Source organism: Dermacentor silvarum, chromosome 6, assembly GCF_013339745.2.
Source record: "Dermacentor silvarum isolate Dsil-2018 chromosome 6, BIME_Dsil_1.4, whole genome shotgun sequence".
In the NCBI taxonomy this organism is placed as follows: domain Eukaryota; kingdom Metazoa; phylum Arthropoda; class Arachnida; order Ixodida; family Ixodidae; genus Dermacentor; species Dermacentor silvarum.
This window is the reverse complement of record NC_051159.1, coordinates 132,733,194-132,753,743: the sequence shown is the minus strand read 5'-3', so window position 1 is coordinate 132,753,743 and position 20,550 is coordinate 132,733,194. Positions and strand designations below refer to the sequence as shown.

Below are 20,550 nucleotides of genomic sequence, written 5' to 3'. Positions count from 1 at the left end.
TAATGTGCCACATATTTTTCTGCTTTGATTACCCCATTAATATTCATGCCTTATTTATTCCTTAACTGATATGCTCAAGCATCTTCAATGTCTTAATGCTACTTTTTTTCCAGTTGATACATCCTTTAATAGTATTTCTGATAGTGCACCGCTGTCTCAACCCCATAAAGGTGAAGCACTATTCAACGTAAAGAAAATTTTTTTAGGGGTGAAGCACCTTAGGGCCGAGCCTTGTCCCCCCCTCGTCGTAGTAGTCGTCGTCCATAGCTGTGGTTTGCATGGAGTCCGCTAGGGGCGCTGCGGTGCACAAGGGCTACATAAGCTATAGAGGGCTATATTATATAGGGCTATATATGTATATAGTATATGTACGCGAAGCTCCGGCTTCCGGAGAACACTTCTGGCGTTTTGCCGCCGCTTCCTACGCTCTCGCCGCCTCTGGGTCCGCTTGCTGGCGTCGCCGTGCCGCTGCACTGATCACAAGGCAGTCTTAATGAAGGGAAAACAAGGTCCGCACCTCAATACCATATACGACCAATAAAACAACATTCTATATACTGTACACATGTGCTGTCACTCATTTGCATGTTCGAGGGGGCAATGTACGGGGGATTCACAGTTACCCGAATGATCCCCCGGTGCTTCGCCCACTCATCATCATTCACTTCGTGGATATGCGGTGTTTTTCTTTTTTTTTTAACTTGTTCACCTTCATTTCTGGCAATTTTGTACATTCATAAAAAGAAAAACTAATGAAATCTTATTTCAGTAAAAAAAGTTGTCGCAGTTTCACCCGAAAGGCGAAGCATCAATTGCGATAGCAACTTAGTAGAGAGCTATACGGAGTAAGGATAGTAGTTTTGGCCACTGTACAAACTTGGACATGCAGCAGCACCGGCAACACACAGCACTGTTGTCGACGCCGTCGGCGTTTTGCCCGCGTTCGCACAAAATGCGTGCGGCGTTGGTGACTGTTGCCAGAGCCTCTGATATAAATAGGCACTTGGTGCCGCAGCTAAACGTCGCCTCCCTTCCCTGCCCCCCCCCCCCCCCCCACGGCCTTTCGTGCGTCAGAAGAAGGCGCGTTTGCTCTACATATATGGTGATTGTAAAGGGGGAAAGAGACGCCTACTTCTGCAGCCCTTAAGGGAGCACGGCACAGAACGCGCGTTTGTTCTCCGCCGTGCGTTCACTCCCCGTGAAAGCGCGCGTCCCTCGCGCCCTTTCACTCGCACATACAGCGTTCGGCGGCGCGCGGCGACGATTTCATCTCCATTGACGTCATACGGAACCTCACGGTGACGCCGACGGCAGAAATCTGCTTTGGAGTGTCCATATAATTGCTATCGCAATAAAATACTTAGGGGTTTTCTGAAAATTCATTCCAGCATATCAATAATACTACTATGGGCTTTGCATTAAGTTTCCTGCACTTCAATCAGAATTTTGAGGTATTAAGCTCAATGCGGCAAAAATTATACATTGGGCCTTGTGGGTTACATATTACAATTATTCTAGTAGCTGGGAGTTAGGTTATGTTGCTCTCCTTGATGTACTTTCTTATAAGTATAATCCGCACCATAGACCTTACTTGGTACAGCCTTTGTCAAAAATGGGCTATGCCTTCATCCGCACCATAGACCTTACTTGGTACAGCCTTTGTCAAAAATGGGCTATGCCTTCACTGTATACATTGTTTGGCTATGTGGTGTGGTTCCTGTGGTAGCACTCCTGACACTCCAGACCATTGGATGGCTAGAACGAGAGTTCTTTCCATTCCCCAGGCCATTGTAACTTATAGCATACCACAGGAACCCCCTTAAATAGCCTGTAAACGGCCTGGCGGCTGCAGGCAACATAGCCCGTACACTTTTCACAAAGATTGTACAGGTATACGTGCGTGTGTAGCTTTTATTTTTCTGTTCCCACCTCCATGTGATGCGAGAAACAGTCTATAGTTTAAGAAAATGAAACCAAGAAAGTGAACCTTCATTGCTGGTTGACGCAGCCTCTTGTTTGCTGGCAGGAGCTGTTACACACTCCAGGTGGGCACTGGGCAGACATAGATGCACAGCATCGTATGAGCTAGCTGCATTTTAGTGCACTAGGTGTTACACACTGAGTGCATTTTGTTGTTACACAGAGAGAGAAATATTCTTTAATAGGTGCTGTACTGGTGTTGTACTCGCGACTAGGGGCACTAGGTGTTAAGTAATGGGTTCACAGTGCTTTTATTTTGTCTTGTTTGAAACACAGGGGTGCGGCCCAGAAATGGTTGGGCAATTGATCCTTTTGGCCTTTCTTCCACAATGCCATACCTTCTCAAGCGAATGGGTTTCACCAACATGGTGGTGCAGAGAGTCCACTACTCGGTGAAGAAGTATCTGGCTCGGCAGAGAGCGCTTGAGTTCATCTGGCGTCAACCTTGGGGTGTGTATCTTTCCCATCATGATTATTACATGAAGAAGGCTTCCTTGTACTTAGTGTGCCCATTGCGTTGCGATCTTTAAATAATGAGTCATACTAAGCAGCATTTCTTGATCATTAAGGCTGCAGAATTTTTTTTTTTTTTTTTGCCACAGTAGGTTTACTCTGAGAATCCTTTAGCATGTTAATTTGTTTTAGCATCCTGTCGGCACATTTTGCTTCCCCAGGTATTGTTCATGATAGCCGAAATGTTAAACAAGATAGTACGGACGAGTGGGAATTGAGGCTTGCACGATGTGCTAGTAATTTCATCCAAGTGCTGTGAACATAATCTCTCTCTCAAAAATACATGGAATTTATTGCAGCCAAACATTTCATTTGTGTGCACTGGAAAGCTGCAAAGTGTGTGAGCCATGGTTCAGCTACTAGTGCTGTAAACTATATAAGCAGTTCTGAATGTGACAAATTCACAGGAAGATGGAGGCTTGAAGTTATGAGCAGTGGTCCAACAAGAAATTTTGCTGGAGCCAACGTTTCAACAAGGGGAATTGTCTTCGTCAAAAGGACTTGTCTAATTGACAAGTCCCCTTGTCGAAATGTTGGCTCCAGCAACATTCCTTGTTTGACCACTGTTCATCAATATAAGCTGTTCTGGTCACTTGAGTTTTTTCCATTTTCTTTTTTCTTTTTTTAATTGTTTGGTGGCTAGTGCTGTGCCCAAGTAAAAAAAAACACTGTTTTGAGTTTGTGAGGTGGTAATATTGTAACACTAAGCCTGCTTATGCCAGTTCAGTCTAAATGTCCTTGCATGTAATGCTCCTTTGCAGCATTGTCAATGTGGCTAGTAAAGGCATTACCAAAATTGGGCAAACAGGCATCAAGTAGCCTTCTACCTCTTTGTTGTCAAAACTAAAGAGAATTTTTTTATATCTCATTTTACAAACATGATAGCTGATAGTCAGCTGTCCACCATTTCAATAATGGTTGGTACACATAGGTTAGTATAGTTTGCTTCAGAACTACCATTTGCTTTTATTAGTTGTCAAGCATGCACTAATGCATTCGTGTTGTGTCTTGCTCAAATGTACCCACCCCTTCTAATTCCCTTTGGGTCCTGAGGCTAGTTAAGTAACTAAATGGAACTCAAGTAAATTTGTTACACCGGCTGGCCTTATTTGCTCTCACCACCAGCTCCCTTTCGTTCATTTGCTCTAAGTATCAAACAAGTGGCAAGCAGCTGCCCTGTTGTGATACTTTTCTTCCTCTACCTTGGGTACAGATCAGAACAAGACAACCGACATCCTGTGCCACATGATGCCATTCTACAGCTACGATGTGCCACATACGTGTGGACCTGACCCCAAGATCTGCTGCCAGTTCGACTTCAAACGACTTCCGGGCAATAAGATCAACTGTCCCTGGAAAGTGCCCCCTGTGGCCATCACTGACCACAATGTTGCTGATCGGTAAGTTTCTTATTTTCTTTCTCTCCTGCTTTGTGCTGCCTATGTTTTCACACTGTCTGTGGGCCTTCTTATGACAGGAACATAATTTCAATTGATTAGAAGGTGCAAACACAGAACAACATTTGAATGACCAACCTCCAGTTTCCTGCGGATTTGTTGACCCTCAGAAAAATTTAAAGGGGCACTAAAGTAAAATATCAAGTCTATTTAGATTGATAGGTTGTTAGCCTAAAAGTCTATAATCGTTTTCTGGGTGCCAATATGTGACTTTGTTGCCTAGATAATTGCCACCGAAGGTTCCACTGCTGCTCCTCTATTTGAATTGCACCGCATTGCTCATGTAACATCTCTCTCTGTCGCTCTGTGAATCAGTCAGTGCTGATGTCGCATGACAGGTACCATAGTCCAAAGTAGGTCATGTCGCTCTGGTTATTCATTTTCGTTAATTTCTCGCTTACAAAAGCTCTGCTCCCACTGCAATTGATGAATTCACTACAGAAAAATAATATTTCAATCTAGCTAGGCTTAATATTTTCATTTAGGGTCTCTTTAAGCCAGAAATTCCTTGTGTGGAATTTTTGGCTTAAAGTTTAAAGCACTGGCTTTTTCATGGTTGTGGAGGAGTAGGCTGGATTCATTGAAATGATACTATTATGGCTTTGTTTCTTGATAATGGTGATACCATCCTTCATTAAAAGTTATTGGCCACTTTACAAGGTAATGAACAAGATGCTCAAAGCTTTTCAAAATGAACTACATGTCCACTGTATGTTACAATTTGTCAGTGTTGAATCATTTCAGCACATATTCGACTGATAGCTACCATATCCATAACTGCTTGAAGATATTAACTACAGTACACTCTTCGGATACTTTTGCTAAATTTAATGCTTTAGACAATATCTTGACACCTTGTCAAAGTCGCAATGTAAACTAAGGCGTTTTTGGGGTTTATATCAAAGGCCTCTCAGATATTACCACATTATGATCCTAAATTTTCTCAGATGGAATTTACTACTCTGTTTCTAAAATATGGTCTTTGATGAAAACTTCTCATTCAGCATTTTTGTTGTGCAATATAACAAATTGATGTTGGTATTTCCTCTGTAGTTCACAAGAGTTCAGATTTCGGCTTATGAAAATATATTATGTCCATATGCGGCTGGGTGTATAAAAAAATTGAAGCATTGCATTTCAGTATAAAAAATCTGCACGTCGTCATACGAAAGCATGCTCATTTTAAACATATTTAAAATGTATACTCCAGCTCTTACAAAAATTGGTTGGACTGAGAATATTTTAAGCTTCAGTGAGGATAGAATGCACGAATGCTCATGTGCTCAGACTTAGGTGTGCTTTAGAAGACTTCAAGTGGTCGAAGTTAGTCGTGTCACCAGTGCATTGTTTTCCTTATCCCAAAGTGCAGGTTTGGGACATAGAGCTTCGCTAACTTGAAATCTTTTGAGCACCTTCAAAGTGACAAGTTGTTGCTGTGTGTTTCATTTGTAAGTCCTCCTTCAGAAGGTGTCAAATTAATGATGAAACAAAATTGAAACTACTGGCAGTATTTCAGACTAGTCTTGCTGTGCAGCTGTGAAGGACATTCATTTAATTTATGCTGGCTTTCCCACAGAGCGATGCTCCTCCTGGACCAGTATCGCAAGAAGTCGCTACTCTTCCGCACGCACGTCGTGCTGGTGCCACTCGGAGATGATTTCAGGTTCGATAAATCTTCAGAGTGGGACAACCAGTTCAACAACTACCAGAAGCTCTTTGACTACATCAACGCCAATGAACGTCTGCATGCTGAGGTATTGGCCAATTGCTTCTGTAGCGACCAAGTGTTGAAATAGGTGTTGGATAAAAGCGGAACTTGAAAGAGTGCTAGAGACTGCATGGAAAGCTGATGGAACAGAAAGTAATGACCATTACCTTGGGAGGTGAAGAAATGGCAGCGTGGATTAGACATTGAAAGTAAATGGGTGATGTTCTAGTTGAAATGAGGGAGTCGAAGTAGGACTGGTCACATAGTGTGAACAGCTGATTAACAGTACTCTACTATAGTAAACAAGATAGGAGCTAAAAGAAGTGGAATACTGTTTAGGATGGTGGGGGAATAAAATTAGTAGTGAGATTAGAAAATTTGCAACCGTAAGATGGATCTGATTGTTACAGGACAGCAGTATGTAATCAAAGGTCTCGGGGAGAGGCCTGCGTCCACGTTGCCTATTGATAGATTTGGACTCAAGATTGAGCGTTAGTATGACACTATTTCTTCTGTTTCTCTTAGTGATTGAGTACTCAAGTTTAGGATAATGTGACACATTGTTACATGGTGAGTCTGACAGAAATGTTTGAATCAGTCATTGGCATTAGATCCAGGTGATAAACAGAAATGATCACTTATAAGTCATTTCAATTTCTCACTCCCTACTTTCGCCTATTCTTTTTGTCTTTCCACTGTCACAAAAGTTCGCACTTATTCTTACTGCCCTCATGGAAAATTTTTGCAGTTTTCATCATTATTTTCTAGAAGTTATTGTTGGTCAGTGATACTGTCTTACCAAGTGGTTGAATTAAAGTACAATGCTCTGTGTAGACTAGTACAAAGTATAATATTTCCTATCATAGATAGCCTGTGCCTTGGCCATCCTTCCTGTGTAATTGCAGTGTTTCTTTGCGGTATTAATAGGTACAGTTTGGCACCCTTGAAGACTACTTCGTAGCACTTCGTGCCGAGAGCACAGTGGACAGCAGCAACATGCCGATAGGGTTTCCATCGCTGAGCGGAGATTTCTTCACCTATGCTGACCGTGATGACAACTACTGGAGTGGATACTACACGTCTCGACCATTTTACAAGAACATGGACCGTACTGTAGAGGCACACCTTAGGTGAGCTACTCAGCTTTCCCTGTAATATTGTGTAAATTCATATGCATTCAAGCAGCAGCAGCTTATGTCAAATTATATGTACAGATCTTAGTTTCCTGCTGTCTGTTGTGCCAGGTTGCATTTATAAAGCCTTGAATGTTTTCATATTAAGTTTATTTGTACAGAATATACTTGTAGATTTTATTTTTCCCTTTTTCAAGGGTTATACAGTCGAACCTAAACACAGTAGACTTCCCTCAATTTGACTTCGGTTAATTTGATTTTTCAGTTAATTCGATCCCGACCTAAGGTCCCAGCTAGCACCAGTGCATTTCTATGGGCCCAAACTTTTGTTATTTTAATCCTAGAATTGGCCTTACAGAATTCGAACTTAGAATTCGAACTTTACCAGTGAGCACACATGCGGTTGACCCCTATGTGACCCCAATAGTGACCCCTTTAGTGGCAGCGTCTGTTTCAGCGGAGCTTAGGAGACGGTGAATGTCATCCCCTGTCGAAAATGCATATTTCAGCCTGCCGCATGAAGATTTTCAAGCAATAACCATAGCTAACCATGTCCAATTGTGGTATTTATCTGATTCTAATGTGCGCCTTTTTTTAAAAGGAAAATTCGGTTGAAAATTGCCTGCACAGTGCAATCAGATGCAAAACCAAAACCTTCTAATCAGAACTGCGGCGTTTGTATGCTTTACTGCATAACACCAATGTACCAAGGCGAAGCAAATTTAGGAAACCCGTCATCATTGTGCAACACATGTTAGACCCTTGGCCATTTTTCGTGCTAAGAAAATTGGGTGTGTGTTAGATTTCAACTTTTTTTTAGGAGCTTTAATGTCATTTCTATGTTAGTTTTTTTTACTTTGGCCACATAGAAAGTGGGCGCACTTGATTCTGGGGCATGTTAGACTTAAGCAAGTACTGCCGCATTAATCAGCGGTGTGTTCTGGCACTTTTTCTGCATCTTGTTTAATTCGATCAATTTCATTGGTCCCATCAGGGTTGAATTAATGGAAGATGACTGTATGAAGTATAAGTGACATAAGCTTAATGTCATTCAAGACTGAATTGAATTTTTATACACTCAATAAAATTAAGTAAGAAAGACAAATGAACAAGTAAATTGTAGACACACATTGCTTGTGCATGTTAAGGAGTCAGCGTGCCCTGCTTGGGCCTTCTTTGCATTGGAACGTGTTGTCGTGCTAGTTTATTCTTGCTGAATGTCATCTTCTGAGGTGCGAAGCAGCAGTCTTGTACATGCTTGAGATTTCAATGCAGTTTATTTGCTTTTTTTCTGCAGGGGCGCCGAGATCATGTTCTCTCTTGTATGGGCACGCATGGGTTACATTTTCAATGACTACATGCCACTGGTTAACAGCATGATGAATGGCCTAGTCACTGCACGCCAGAACCTAGGCCTTTTCCAACACCATGATGGCATCACTGGCACTGCCAAGAACCCTGTCGTTATCGACTATGGAGTGAGGTGAGGCTGTTGTACAGGCAATCAATCAGCCACTTGCTTTCTTACTCGTTCTTGCAGTTACAAAATTCATGGGACTGTTTTGATAAGATCAGTTTATTAATCAAAGCACTTAGTGAATACGGCAACCAATTTATGTCCAATCATTTTATCTGTCTTATCACTAAGTGAAGATTTTGTGAGAGTGTGTGTGGAGTGACAACGAAAGACAATTGTTCTGAACACCCACATCAAAGAAACAGTCAAGGTCGTGGACATTGCAGCAACGACTTAGAGGAAGGACGGAAATAGTTTGGTAATGATGACACAGAAGCTATGTTGGCAAAAAGGCAATAGCAGTTGACCATGGGGTCAACCTAAACAGAAGTGGTCAAGCAGCATTGAGATAGATTTCAGCTCAATGAAAACATGGGAAGGGTTATTGACTGGCGGTAATGGAAGATACACGTCAGAAACGGTGACACTATAGAGAAAATGATGCAGATGACTGAAGAGGGAACACATTTGCATAGCTAAATCTTCAGAAGATGATGAATGGCAGAAAACTTGTTTCTCTTCATGATTTTGAACTGCATTCAAATATATAGATCACACATAACTTAGTCCGTAGGCGGCGTAAGTCTTTCTAGAGTCTATAGGCTAAGCGTGCATGCAATTTTATTTCTACAGTAGACTTCCGTTAATTCTTCTCCGGTTAATTCGATTTTTTCAGTTAATTAAATCTTTGAAGGTCCTGGCCAGCGCCCATACATATTTGTTTGCCCAAACTTTCGTTATTTCAATCCTAAAATTGGCTTTGTCGGATGACTTGAATTGACCAGTCAGCATGCATGCAGCATGACCCGATAGTGACCCCTTTAGTGGCAGCGTCTGTCTTGGCACAGCTTATGGGACATAAAGATTGTGTTGGGCAATAAAAATTATTAAAATAAAAATAATTAAAAAGCTTATGGGACAGTGAATGTGTTGAACACACATCATTTCTAGTCAAAAACGCCTATTTTCAGCCCACCCTAGGAATATTTTCAAGCAATAACCGTAGCTCTAAATGTTTGGTTACGGTAATTACCCTATTCCAACGCGCACCTTTTTGAACAAAGTTAATTGAGCCAAAAATTTTCTGCATGGTGCAGTCGGTCACAAAACTAAAATTGCCTTTGCAACATTCGCATGCTTTGCTGCGTAACAAGGATGTATTGCAACAAAGCTAACAAAAAAAAATGTTTGACGAAGCTGACTTTCGGAAACCAGTGCCCATTGTGCAACAACTTTTGTGTGCACATTAGATTTCTGCTTTGTTTAGAAGCTTTAATGTCATTTCTATGTTAGTTAACTACTTTGGGCACAGAAAGTGGGCACGCATTTAATTCATGGGTGTGTTATAATTGGGCATATACTACCAAATGAATCAGTGTGTGGTGTTTGGGCAGTTTTTTCTGCATCTTGTTTAATTCAACCAACCGGCTAATTAGATCAATTTCGTCGGTACCGTCAGGTTTGAATTAACGGAAGTTGACTGTATTCATGTTATCTGTTATTTTTTTATTTTGTATATGCATCCATGCAATTTTCTTCTTAGGTTATTCAAATCTCTGCAGCACCTAAGAGAGATTATCACCAAGGGTGCACTGTATATGCTTCTCAATGCGCCTTCTCAAGGTGGTATTGAAGATGACCTCTTTGTTCTCCAGATGGTAAGCCAAGTGTCATGTCCCTATGCATTGAACATTTCAAGGGCGTTGAGTAGGCCGAGCTTGAGGGTACGGGTCGATTCCCAGCCATGTGGGCCGCATTCCGATAGGGGTAAAATGCAATAATGTTCATGTACTTAGATTTACGTTCTTTTACAACACCAAAAAAATCCACTCTTAGCGTGATAGGAGGTGTGGTAAGCCAGAAAAGACGCAGAAATGAAAGGCAGCTGGCGACGACGCCTTGTAGTTCCCGCACCAGCGTGTAGTGAATTTTGACGGCGTCTGCTACAGCCTAGTTCAATTTTTATCGGTAATGATGGACTACATTGTGTCCTAAAAGAGCCAGGGAGTGAAATTGGCAAGTTTCAAAAACATTTACTGAGCCACGAGGACCCAAATACGAAGTAATATTTCAAAATATGCAATGTCACACTGATGCACCAGCTCTGGGGTTGCTGCACGAAATTTAGAAACTATAACTTTAACCTTTTTCTTCTTCTCCTTTTTTTTTTTTTTGGTAATAGTCTCCTTACTGCACAACTTACGAAATTAGAGCTTTCAAAAAATACTCTATCCGTCTAAACTGTTTTAGTGTTTCTCTAAATTAGTGTCCCATCTTTAGAACCCCGAGTGGTTGAACTTAATTCAGAGCCACCCACTACGGTACAAGAATAATGGACATTTAAGAAAGACAAGCAGCTCTGTGTTGTCGTGCTACTAGCAACACAAGACAATACAAGGAATTGCCCATTCACCAAATGTACGCAGTGTCTGTGCATCTCAATTGGTAGTTTTTATTGTTCTACCCATTTTGTACTGGGCCTCTCCCCACCATACACACGCCGTGGTTGCTTAGTGGATATGGTGTTGTGCTGGTAAGCAAGAGGTCGCGGGATCGAATCTCGGCCACGGCGGCCGCATTTCGATGGGGGCAAAATCTGAAAATACCCGAGTACTTAGATTTCGGTGCACATTAAAGAACCTCAGGTGGCCCAAATTATTCCGGAGTCCCCCACTACGGCTTGCCTCATAATCAGATCGTGGTTTCGGCTCGTAAAACCCCATAATTTCTTTTTTCCTCCCACCATGTTGGCTTTGGTGAAAACCGTATTTTCACATGCACATATAATGTGTCCCAGTGTATAATGCACACCTTCACTTACCCTCCTAGGATTGGGAAAATGGGACAGAAATTGCACAGTGAATTCCACACAACATTCGAATCTTTGTAGAAGCAACCTGGCAAATTACTTTGGTGCAAAGCAAACCTCCAGAGACAATCTTGCCTTTGGGTGCGGATTTACAGCAAGGCGAATTTTGTTTTGGGTTTTGGTGTGGCTTTGCAGCAATGTGCATATTGCTACATGCATATTGCGTGTTTCTTGTGGACGATGCGCGCGGGCGCCCCGACGAAGAAGACGAACTGCTCCTTGCTCGCGAGCTGTCGGCTGAACTGGCCAGCGCTGCATTTGCCTTATGTAAATATACATTGTAAATAGTCTGCAGTGTATAATCCTTCATTTGCGTAACATTTTGGTGGAGGTGCGGGGTTCAGGTTCGGTACCTTCGGGTTCGGCTTCGCGAAAACAGGTCACGATTGCCATGAAGCCATGCCTTTAGGCACAGTTTGCCTATGGTTAGCACCCTCACTTTGTACCATGTTCTCAGAGCAGATGATATAAGTAAGCAAAAATACAGTAGAATCACGTGCGCTGAGTGTTAAGTTTTACTTGCAGGTCAGTGCTGTGTTGCTGATCTTGCCTCTGTGATTCTCTCTTTTTTTTTTCTTCTTGCACAGTTTTTTATAACCCAGTGACTTCCTCTGAGAGTGAGCTGAAAACTCGAAGTGGGATGTGCCATAACCTGCCTCTTGCACTTTGTTCTAGGATGACGTTCGGGACACTTATGATGGAATGCCGCGCAAGCAGCTTCTCACATTTACTAGGGAAGGGCGAATTAGGTAAAGTAACATGTCTACTGTGCCTTTGCATGTACTGCAATACCCCGATTCATCAGCCATCTCCAAGATATTGCCATTGTGCCTTATGTGTGTGTGTGTGTGTTTCAGATACGTTGTATTTTATAACTCCCTGACTGTGCCAAGAAGCGAAATAGTCAATCTACAGGTCTCCACTGCATCCATTGTGGTGATCGATGCCAATGGAAGCGTCGTTCCGAGCCAGCTCTCTCCTGTTTGGAACAAAGAGGAGCTCATCAGAGGCACATTTGAGGTGAGCTGCATGGCTGAACTAGATACAGTTAAACCTGGATATAACGAAATTGACAAATTCCCGAAAAACTTCGTTATAAAGAGGATTTCGTTATATGCAGGTTCAGCACGAAAATTCGAAAAATAAACGTTTACCGTATTTACTCGATTCTAACGCGCCCTCAATTGTAACGTGCACCCGTTTTCCGTTTTCGTCGAAGCACTCATCCTCTGAATGTCACACCAGGTCCATGACGCGTTGTGGCCCTAAAATTGGTTTTGGCTCATAGATATTCCGTATATAAGGGTACGGCCACGCTAGCGGCTAAAAACGTGCCCGTCATGCAGCGAGCGGCAAGTTGCCGCGCGTCAGCGCCTTGCCGCAAGGCCACCATGGCTAAGGTCCCGTGGCACGCGCGGCGGCGCGATAAGATCTCCCGCGCTCTCCGAACGTGCGAGCAATACCGCGAGCGCTCGTTGTTTCATGCGAGAGACGACGATCGTCGATTGAAAACCCGGCGCGGACCGGCGGCGTTCCGATTGTGATGGTTCCGTGACGTCACCCTCGTCGCTCTTGATTGGTTCTTCATCTCACGGCACGCGGCCTTTGCCGCGGAACCCATTTCGCGCGGCATGCCGCAAGACCCCCGATTCCTGCCGCTTTTGCCGCGCGCGGCATGACGCGTTGCCACGAGTTTTTGCTGCCTGTTTTTGCCGCTAGCGTGGCCGTACCCAAAAGTCCAAGGGCGATAACGCAGTCGCCGCGCGCCGTATGCTGTATGTGCAAGTGAAAACGTGCGAGGGGAGCCGACGACCGCGTCTAAATCTCGCGCGCGCAAGAAAAGCAGGGAGGAAGCGCGCCTTCTTCCATTGCGCTCGAGGCACCGGCAAGGGAGCGAGGGGGGAGGGATAGCGGGGCGGCGCGCGGTTGCGCAGGCCGTATCTTGAAAGCGATCTGCGTTGGGGCAGAGTCTAGCAGTGTAGGTGCGTCGGCGGCACGTATCTTTCTGCGTGCTGTGTGTTCTCGGCGCTCAGTTTGCGTTGAGGCGATAGACAACAGCACGAAGGTCACTTCGCTCGCTTCTCCAGCAGGCGCTTCCACACGCTGCCAGCGTTTGACAGCGCGTGTCCGCGCTCATCGAGTCTGATGTGCCACAGCGTGTACCAGCGCGTCGGCAACATCAGCTGGAAAAGGAGAGAGTGCCGGCTTGGCGGACTAGGCCAGCTGCAGCAAGCGGCAGGATCACATTTGAATGAAGGGAAGGGGAAAGGTTACGCCCGCGGCGGCAAGATCGCCGGGTCGAGGGATGCAGGGCCGCCTCGCATACGCACGCACGCACACGTGCGCTCGCTTCGCATTCCGTCGTGGCGGAGAAGGTGCTTCCGGTTGCTGCTCGCGCAAAAATGACAAAATTTGGGGCGAAATCTCTAGGTGGTCGGAGGGGGAAATTCGTTATATTGAGGGGGTCTCCCGCTGCCACTTCGTTATGTAGAGGTCTCAAATACATGTGCTTCTATGGAGTAATGGCGGGGAATCGAAAAACTTCGTTATATCCAGGAATTCGTTATATGGAGGTTCGTTATAAGCAGGTTTAACTGTAGTTCTTAAAAGCTCCGTCATGTGGAACTATCAAGCTTGCGTGTTTTAGACAAGGGGATGCAGGCTGCTTAAAGCCGCTCATCTAAAGCCATTAACATGGCAGGTGAGATTGCAACCCCCAACTATAAGAGCATAATTTCCTTGTGTGTAATATTGAGTCCGCGGGTATACTTTTCCTTTACAGACCTCACTGACAAATGCTAATCATGGGCCTACACATTTTCACACTGAACTGTTGCAGCATATGCTTGAAAGCACTGGAAAAGCTACAGCAACTACCATTCACACTTGCTTGCAACAGTCCAAAAAGCATTTGTTCTGATGCTTGAATGTAAAGGAAAGGTATATAATTTGTTAAGCCAGAAATGCTTTTCCTATTATATGCATGGTGAACGTCTCACTTGGGACTGAAGTGTTTTTGCCACTGGCACGTAGAATTCATTAACACACAAAAAAAAAAAGAATATGAAAAGCTCTTCAGTGCATGAATGTTACCCTTTTTCAAAGCACAATATGAACACTTTCGATATGAATAGTTATATGATATGCTTGCTTTTTAAAAATGACTACTCCTAAAAATGGCATATTTATTTTCTGTACAGTAATTGTATAAATTGGCATAAGAGTATTCTTGTTTATTTCCATATTCATGATGATATTTTCATAAACATATATACAAAGGTTTTGCAGTCAAATGAGTCATGTAATGCCTTTGCCTGATTTTCATAGAAAGAGCAGTCGGTAGACTTGGAACTATGAGCGAGGTAGTTTCTGTGCCGCTGATTGCTTGCCCAACATTGTAACCCAAGCAATTGCTTGTGCCCAAGTCAAAGCATTATGCATTCTCAGTAGCTGGAGCAGTGTCTTGGTTAGTCTACTGAATGTAAAGCAGAAAACCTTTTGAAAGCGCACGTAGTTGTTAGTTGTGGTAGCTCTGTTATAGTAGACTGCTGCACAACCGTTTTGGTTCTGTACATTTTGGCACTTAGGCTGCTTGCAATTCTGGCACAAAAGGAAAAAAAAAAAAGTGCGTTTAAGTCATTTTCTGTATTGCTGTTAGGCGATGAGAGCGATGACAATGTATGCGGAATGGAGAGGGAAAAAAATTGTGCAGGAATGGTTAGATTGAAAAAATAAAGGTGTCTCCAAAACTAAGGCACTTTCTCAAACGCCTATTAGTTCCTCGTTTAATTACTAGTGCGTTTGTTTCTAGCTGTCCTTTCAGGTTGATGTCCCACCTCTTGGCTTGGCCACGTACCGGGTGGAACACATTGAGGGAATCAGCGGCATGGTGTTCCGTGCTTCTGTCACACTTCACAATTCCCTTTCATCCCCTGACACATTGTGAGTAAACCTACCATGTCATTTGTGTTTTGCCTAGGCAGCTGCTCGATCACATGCTATCTAATAACGGCAAACACCTGCCGCTGGTGCACACTGTGCGAATGTTATGTACATTCGGTGCATGTCTTGAAAACTCTCCTTTTGTACCCTCATGTGAGGCCCTTGCTTTCCTTACTGAAGGTCCTTGCTGTGTCATGTCTGTTGTGTAACGATGCTTGAATACCTGACTACCTTCATGCCTTTCAAGTGTGATGTCAAGTACTAGTGACATCACTGGGAAAAGCGTATGAAAAGACCAGTTGCTAAATAAACATAATTTTTCTTATTTGTTTAATCAGTGTATGGCTCATGACATATCAGTGTCATGTTGCATGAGATAGCTGTAAACAGCAGTTGAGGCAGCTGTAAACAGCTGTAAACCAGCAACCAAGTGAAAGAAGTTGAGTGACATAAGCAGCTGTTCATTGCCTATGGTGTGCACCTGCTGAGAGTTCATCAGATTTCCTCAAATTTTAGGCATTTTAGATCATTAAAAATTTTTACATAGTTCATAGACTTGGGCAATTTTTTTGGACAGGTTATGCTGCATAGTTTTTTTCGCTAGTTGTTTTGCATTGCTGCCTTCTGCGTCAATACAGTTAAACCTCGACATAACGAAGTCACTAAAATCGGCAATTTGCTTCGCTATGTCGAAATTTTCTTGTATTAATGTTCAATCTTTAAGCAAATAAGTACAGTTGCTGATGAATTTTTGTTACACAGAAGGGGCCGCAAAATTTTCTGAATTATCGAGCAATAGGAAAAAGAAAATTTGAATGGAAAAAAAATTCATCCTGTTGAATTTGAGAGTCAGCGACGAAAGATATGGTTTCATGCCGTACGGATGATATGTTCACATTGGCAGTACGAATTGAAGCAAGCCACGCTTTTGTGTCTACTTCACCCCCGCAGCTGATATGTGTGTGTCGTCCACAGTAAAATGACGCTATCATGAAAAGCACCAGCAGCAGGGAGCGAATGCTTCGTCTGCCTCTTGCTTCAACGCATCGCCGAAACTCGAGATTACGCAACCTCCAGTACTAAATGCGTGGAAAGACAGCACACATGATGCCACGCCATCTCGGCACGCCCACGCTTTGCACACGCAGCAGATTACCTCTAAAACAGGGCGCTCGCGCTGCAAATGCGCTCAGCTACACTATAAATGGAGACACACGCTTAACTGCCCTCGGCCCCCTTTGTGGGCACCTAATTGCACTACTGGGAGCTTGCTGCCCTCCCCCTTTCTTCTTGCTCAGTGCTCATCCAGCCACCATCCTTCTCAGCTTACCCTTGCTCGCTTTCACTCACACCCAAAGCATACAGCGCGCGGGGGTCGATAGGATCTTATCGTACTTGGACTTATACAAGAATATGATGCTACTCCTCTTCAGAGTTCGCTCTTGGTCACAGCACATCGGGAGCTGCATTCACAAGCAGTGGCTTGTACTTCAACCATTTCACCATCTGCAGAAATTTACATTTATTATCCCGGTATTCCTTGGTGGCGGCAGGGAAATGTTATTATATTACAGTCAAGTCCCGCTACAACGTAATTCACGGGACACGCGAAACATTTTGTTGTGGTGGAACTTTGTTGATGCGAAATTATGTGTATATACGTATGCCAAATGGCAAAGCCACAGACGAAACCGAAGCCACCGTCCGGGAAATCTTCGCAATGGTGTGAGGGCAAAGGTCGAGACGTACCGGAGGTGGTCAATAAAGTGTCAACTTTCGTACATTGCGGCCAACGCCTAACCTAACGCACGTGCCCAGCCGATCGCGAAACACTCATTTTGCGGCACATGCACCGCCGCAATGAAGCGGTTTAAATTATCACAATTTCACTGCATATGTATGAAACAGTCGGCAAGCTTGGCAAGCTTACGCTTACCGGAAGTTTTATTTCCAGAAGTTGGTCAGCCTGAATTTCTTACGCCATTACTTTCAAAGCAGTCGCCAAAGTCAGTGTATCTTGCGGATTGTCATTTTCTCCAGATGACGAGACGTTGGCATCATGTTGACAACAGTGGTTGCTGCCTGTGGCGCGGCAATGCGGCCGCCGTATCCTGAAATTGATCTGCAACGTGCACAAAGTGCACGCCCCCATGGGCCTCATCTTCAAAGCGATATGCGATGTGGGCAAAGTGCAACTAGTGCCAGTAGAGTCGTATGCACTGTGCTCTCGACGTTTAGTTCACATTGAAGCTAGAGACGGCACGGAGATCAATTCGCTCGCTGCTATTGCCGCGCCTCCTCACACCAGCGTTTTGACAGTGAGTTTCCGCGGTCATTTAGCGAGATGTGTTCATGTTTACCTGTGCGCGCATGACATCATGCTTGGTAATTTAGTTAGTAAGCGAATGTTTACAAGTTTATACTGCTGATAAAACTACTATCCTTAGTTTGTATAGCTGTCTACTAATTTGCTATCGCAATTGATGCTTCCCCTTTCGGGTGAAACTGCTAAATTTTTTCCGTCCTCTTTCTGCCTCAGCGATCATCTGTGCCTTCTCCTCGAGCGAGAAAAATTTACGCTTTTTTGTTGGCCTAGCCATTTCGACTGGACACTCACCACAGAGAAAACAGCAGCGATTGTGGTGATCCCGTGCAGTCTCGTGCAGGCGCGTGATGACCACACATGGCTATGGATTGCAGTGGCTCAAATTGGTGCTTTGGATTTTATTTGTTCGCAAAACCCTCGTTCAAGCAGACATACTATCATCACAGCTTTGGAAGGGCTTTCTAATTTGACTACTCGGCAGTTCCAATTTCACTTCAGTCCCAGTTTCGTTCTCGAAAAGTTCATTGAAGCAGAAATTCCAAATAAAATGCCTTTGTTATGAAGAGACTTTTTTACAGCGCAAGCTGTTATGGGCTCATTCCAATAGCCATTTCGGGTCGTGATGATGCCGCCGCGTAACCGCTAATGCTGGAAACGCTAAAAAAGTACCCGATTCTCGCCGGGATCGAACCCACGCTTGCTGCGTGGGATCCGGATACTCTACTACTGAGCCACGCAAGCGCTTGCTATCGGGCTGCTGAAAATACCCTTAATGCAAGCACGCAGGGGGAGACGCCTCGAGCCTCCACCAGTATGGTGGCGCCATCTAGGTAAGATGCCTGGCGCAGACGACGATATGCGATTCAGACGAGGCACGCAATCAACGTGCTCCCAAGCTGCCTAGCCTCCGCCAGTGTGGTGGCGCCATCTAGTTAAGGTGCCTGCAAACGCGGCACGCCCGACATGTAAGTTGCAGTTGTAAGGCTTGATCGGGCTTGGCAGACTGCTGTGCAGAGAGCATTACAAGCCTCAGCTCGCCGTCGACGCCGGGCGGACAGTTCAGATCGTTCTCGTCAAAACGAGGCAAACAGACTGCTGCGAAGACCCTGTTGTGCGTGGTGCCCAAATTGGAGCTACTCTTGAGCCGCTCCACCAGCTTACGCTGTGACTGTGCTGCATGTGCCACGCCGGCCTGTGACTTCTGTTTTTATTACTTTCTATGGGCAGCTTATGGGAAATCGGAAAATCTTTGTTGTGGCAGAAATTTCGTTGTAGCGGCATTTGTTGTAGGGGGTTCCGACTGTATTTTGCAATCGTGTTAAACGCACTGCGTTATATTGAGGTTCTAAATACAGGGTGTTCTATGGACAAGAATTGATAAGAAGTTAAATACTTCATTATATCGAGAATTTCATTATATTGAGGTTTAATTGTATTCTTTTTCTATAAATGCTGTGTTAATTTCAGCGTGTTGGTAAATTTGCATGTGAGTGACAAATTTTCTCAGATGAAATGCCTCCATCTTGTAGATTCCAGCAAAATATGTTTTTCCCTAAAGCATATCATTGGAGGTTTCCTTACTATAAGTTGTCAGAGCTAATGAATTGGCTAATTGACTGCTAAAATGGCTCAATGCCCTGTACATGGTTCTTGTGTGCTAGGCCTGATCTGTCAAGTTCGCAGATTGGCTTAACCTTCTCTTCTTTTTTCTTCTTTCTTCTTTTTATTCTATTTAGATATTTCCCAATATCGCGCTCAGATTCAAGGGAAGATTTTCGTATACAGACGCCATATCTAGCAGCCACATTTTCGCCCACCACAGGAATGCTGAAGGTATGTAGCTCCCATGCCTGTGAATGTTTTCTTACTTTGTCTTTAAATTAATTCAAATTCTTTTCAACATGGATAATAGTTATGGCCCTTATAACTTATGCGCCTGTAAATTCTTGTAATGACATCCTTTTTCCGAAATGTGACCATATGGGCATCTAGCATTTGAATGGCAAAGAACTTACCTAGACTCGCTGTTATTGCTCTGAAACAAAAAGATAGTGCAGGTATTTCTGGCTCTTGTACAGGTAAAACACTTTTGTCTACCAGTTCATTCATTGAGCTAGTACTACTTGATACTTATGTATATACATACAATTTCTGATCATCATCGAGCTTCACAGCACTTTATGTACATTTCTTTATTGCAAACTTTTTTAAATGTTGATAGACAATGACCAATTAGCCACAGATATTTATTGTTCTTTGCAAAGCTGATTTGTTACCTGTAATTATGTTTACAATAGAGAATTCCTGACCAGTCTAATTTAAATTTGGGATGGTAAAGGTCTTGTGGGAGACGCCCACTACGCCCTAAGCGCGTCCTGCAGGACCCAAATAAAGTTTGTCCAGTCCAGTCCAAAGGTCTTCTTGAAGAACAGTGCTCTGTAACTCAAGACTAAGGACAAGATTTTGCAGATGCAAAAATACCTTTGCCATATCACTTAGTCATTATAAGTAAATACACTGATATCACGAAAAAAAATTGCAATCAGCTCTATGTGAAAGGAATGCAAACATGCCGCTTCCAACAGGTCATCAAAGGTTTAGATGGCTCGTGAGTGGCTTGTCATGCCGATACTTGGCATGTGCACAACACTAATTTACAAATGCACTTTGCATTGTTATTAATGTGCAACTGAGTGAATGGTTTGGTCACACCAAATCAATGCATTGGCTTGCCAGCTGCAGGCTAGCCAAGCCAAGCCATTGCCTGTGTCCAGAATGTGCCGTCTCAAGTTGCTATTCCTGAGTATTTGCCATTTTTGCTTCAAGAGCACATATTTCATGTTGTGAATGAACTAATATTTGATTCGCTGTGACCTAATTGTCTCACAGCTTGCATTTTCAGTCTCGTTATGGTACTAGAAAACTCATTTAAGTAATGTAGGGCCAACCATACTTTAGGTTTACTTTGTTATATCTGTGTTCTTTATACCGAGGTTAAACTGTATAGAGGAACCATTGAGATAAAGCCCCTTTTTCCTGGCACACAGCACAACTCTTTTTTAATATGGGCACTCAAATAGTTCATTGGAACATCAGAGGTCTCCTG

The 20,550-nt window shown here is 43.6% G+C and overlaps 1 protein-coding gene across 3 annotated transcripts in view; it reads left to right on the top strand.

The window, feature by feature from the left end:
• Positions 1 to 20,550, top strand: part of LOC119456041 (alpha-mannosidase 2x-like) — a 96,909-nt gene that overhangs the window by 54,316 nt on the left and 22,043 nt on the right. For all 3 annotated transcript variants that reach the window (XM_037717635.2, XM_037717636.2, XM_037717637.2), the window contains exons 7-16: positions 2,257 to 2,430; positions 3,707 to 3,893; positions 5,527 to 5,704; positions 6,586 to 6,788; positions 8,089 to 8,274; positions 9,851 to 9,965; positions 11,852 to 11,925; positions 12,034 to 12,196; positions 14,988 to 15,118; positions 19,181 to 19,277. In XM_037717635.2, coding sequence (XP_037573563.1) covers positions 2,257 to 2,430; positions 3,707 to 3,893; positions 5,527 to 5,704; positions 6,586 to 6,788; positions 8,089 to 8,274; positions 9,851 to 9,965; positions 11,852 to 11,925; positions 12,034 to 12,196; positions 14,988 to 15,118; positions 19,181 to 19,277 — 1,508 coding nt within the window. The remainder of the gene's footprint in view (positions 1 to 2,256; positions 2,431 to 3,706; positions 3,894 to 5,526; positions 5,705 to 6,585; positions 6,789 to 8,088; positions 8,275 to 9,850; positions 9,966 to 11,851; positions 11,926 to 12,033; positions 12,197 to 14,987; positions 15,119 to 19,180; positions 19,278 to 20,550) is intronic.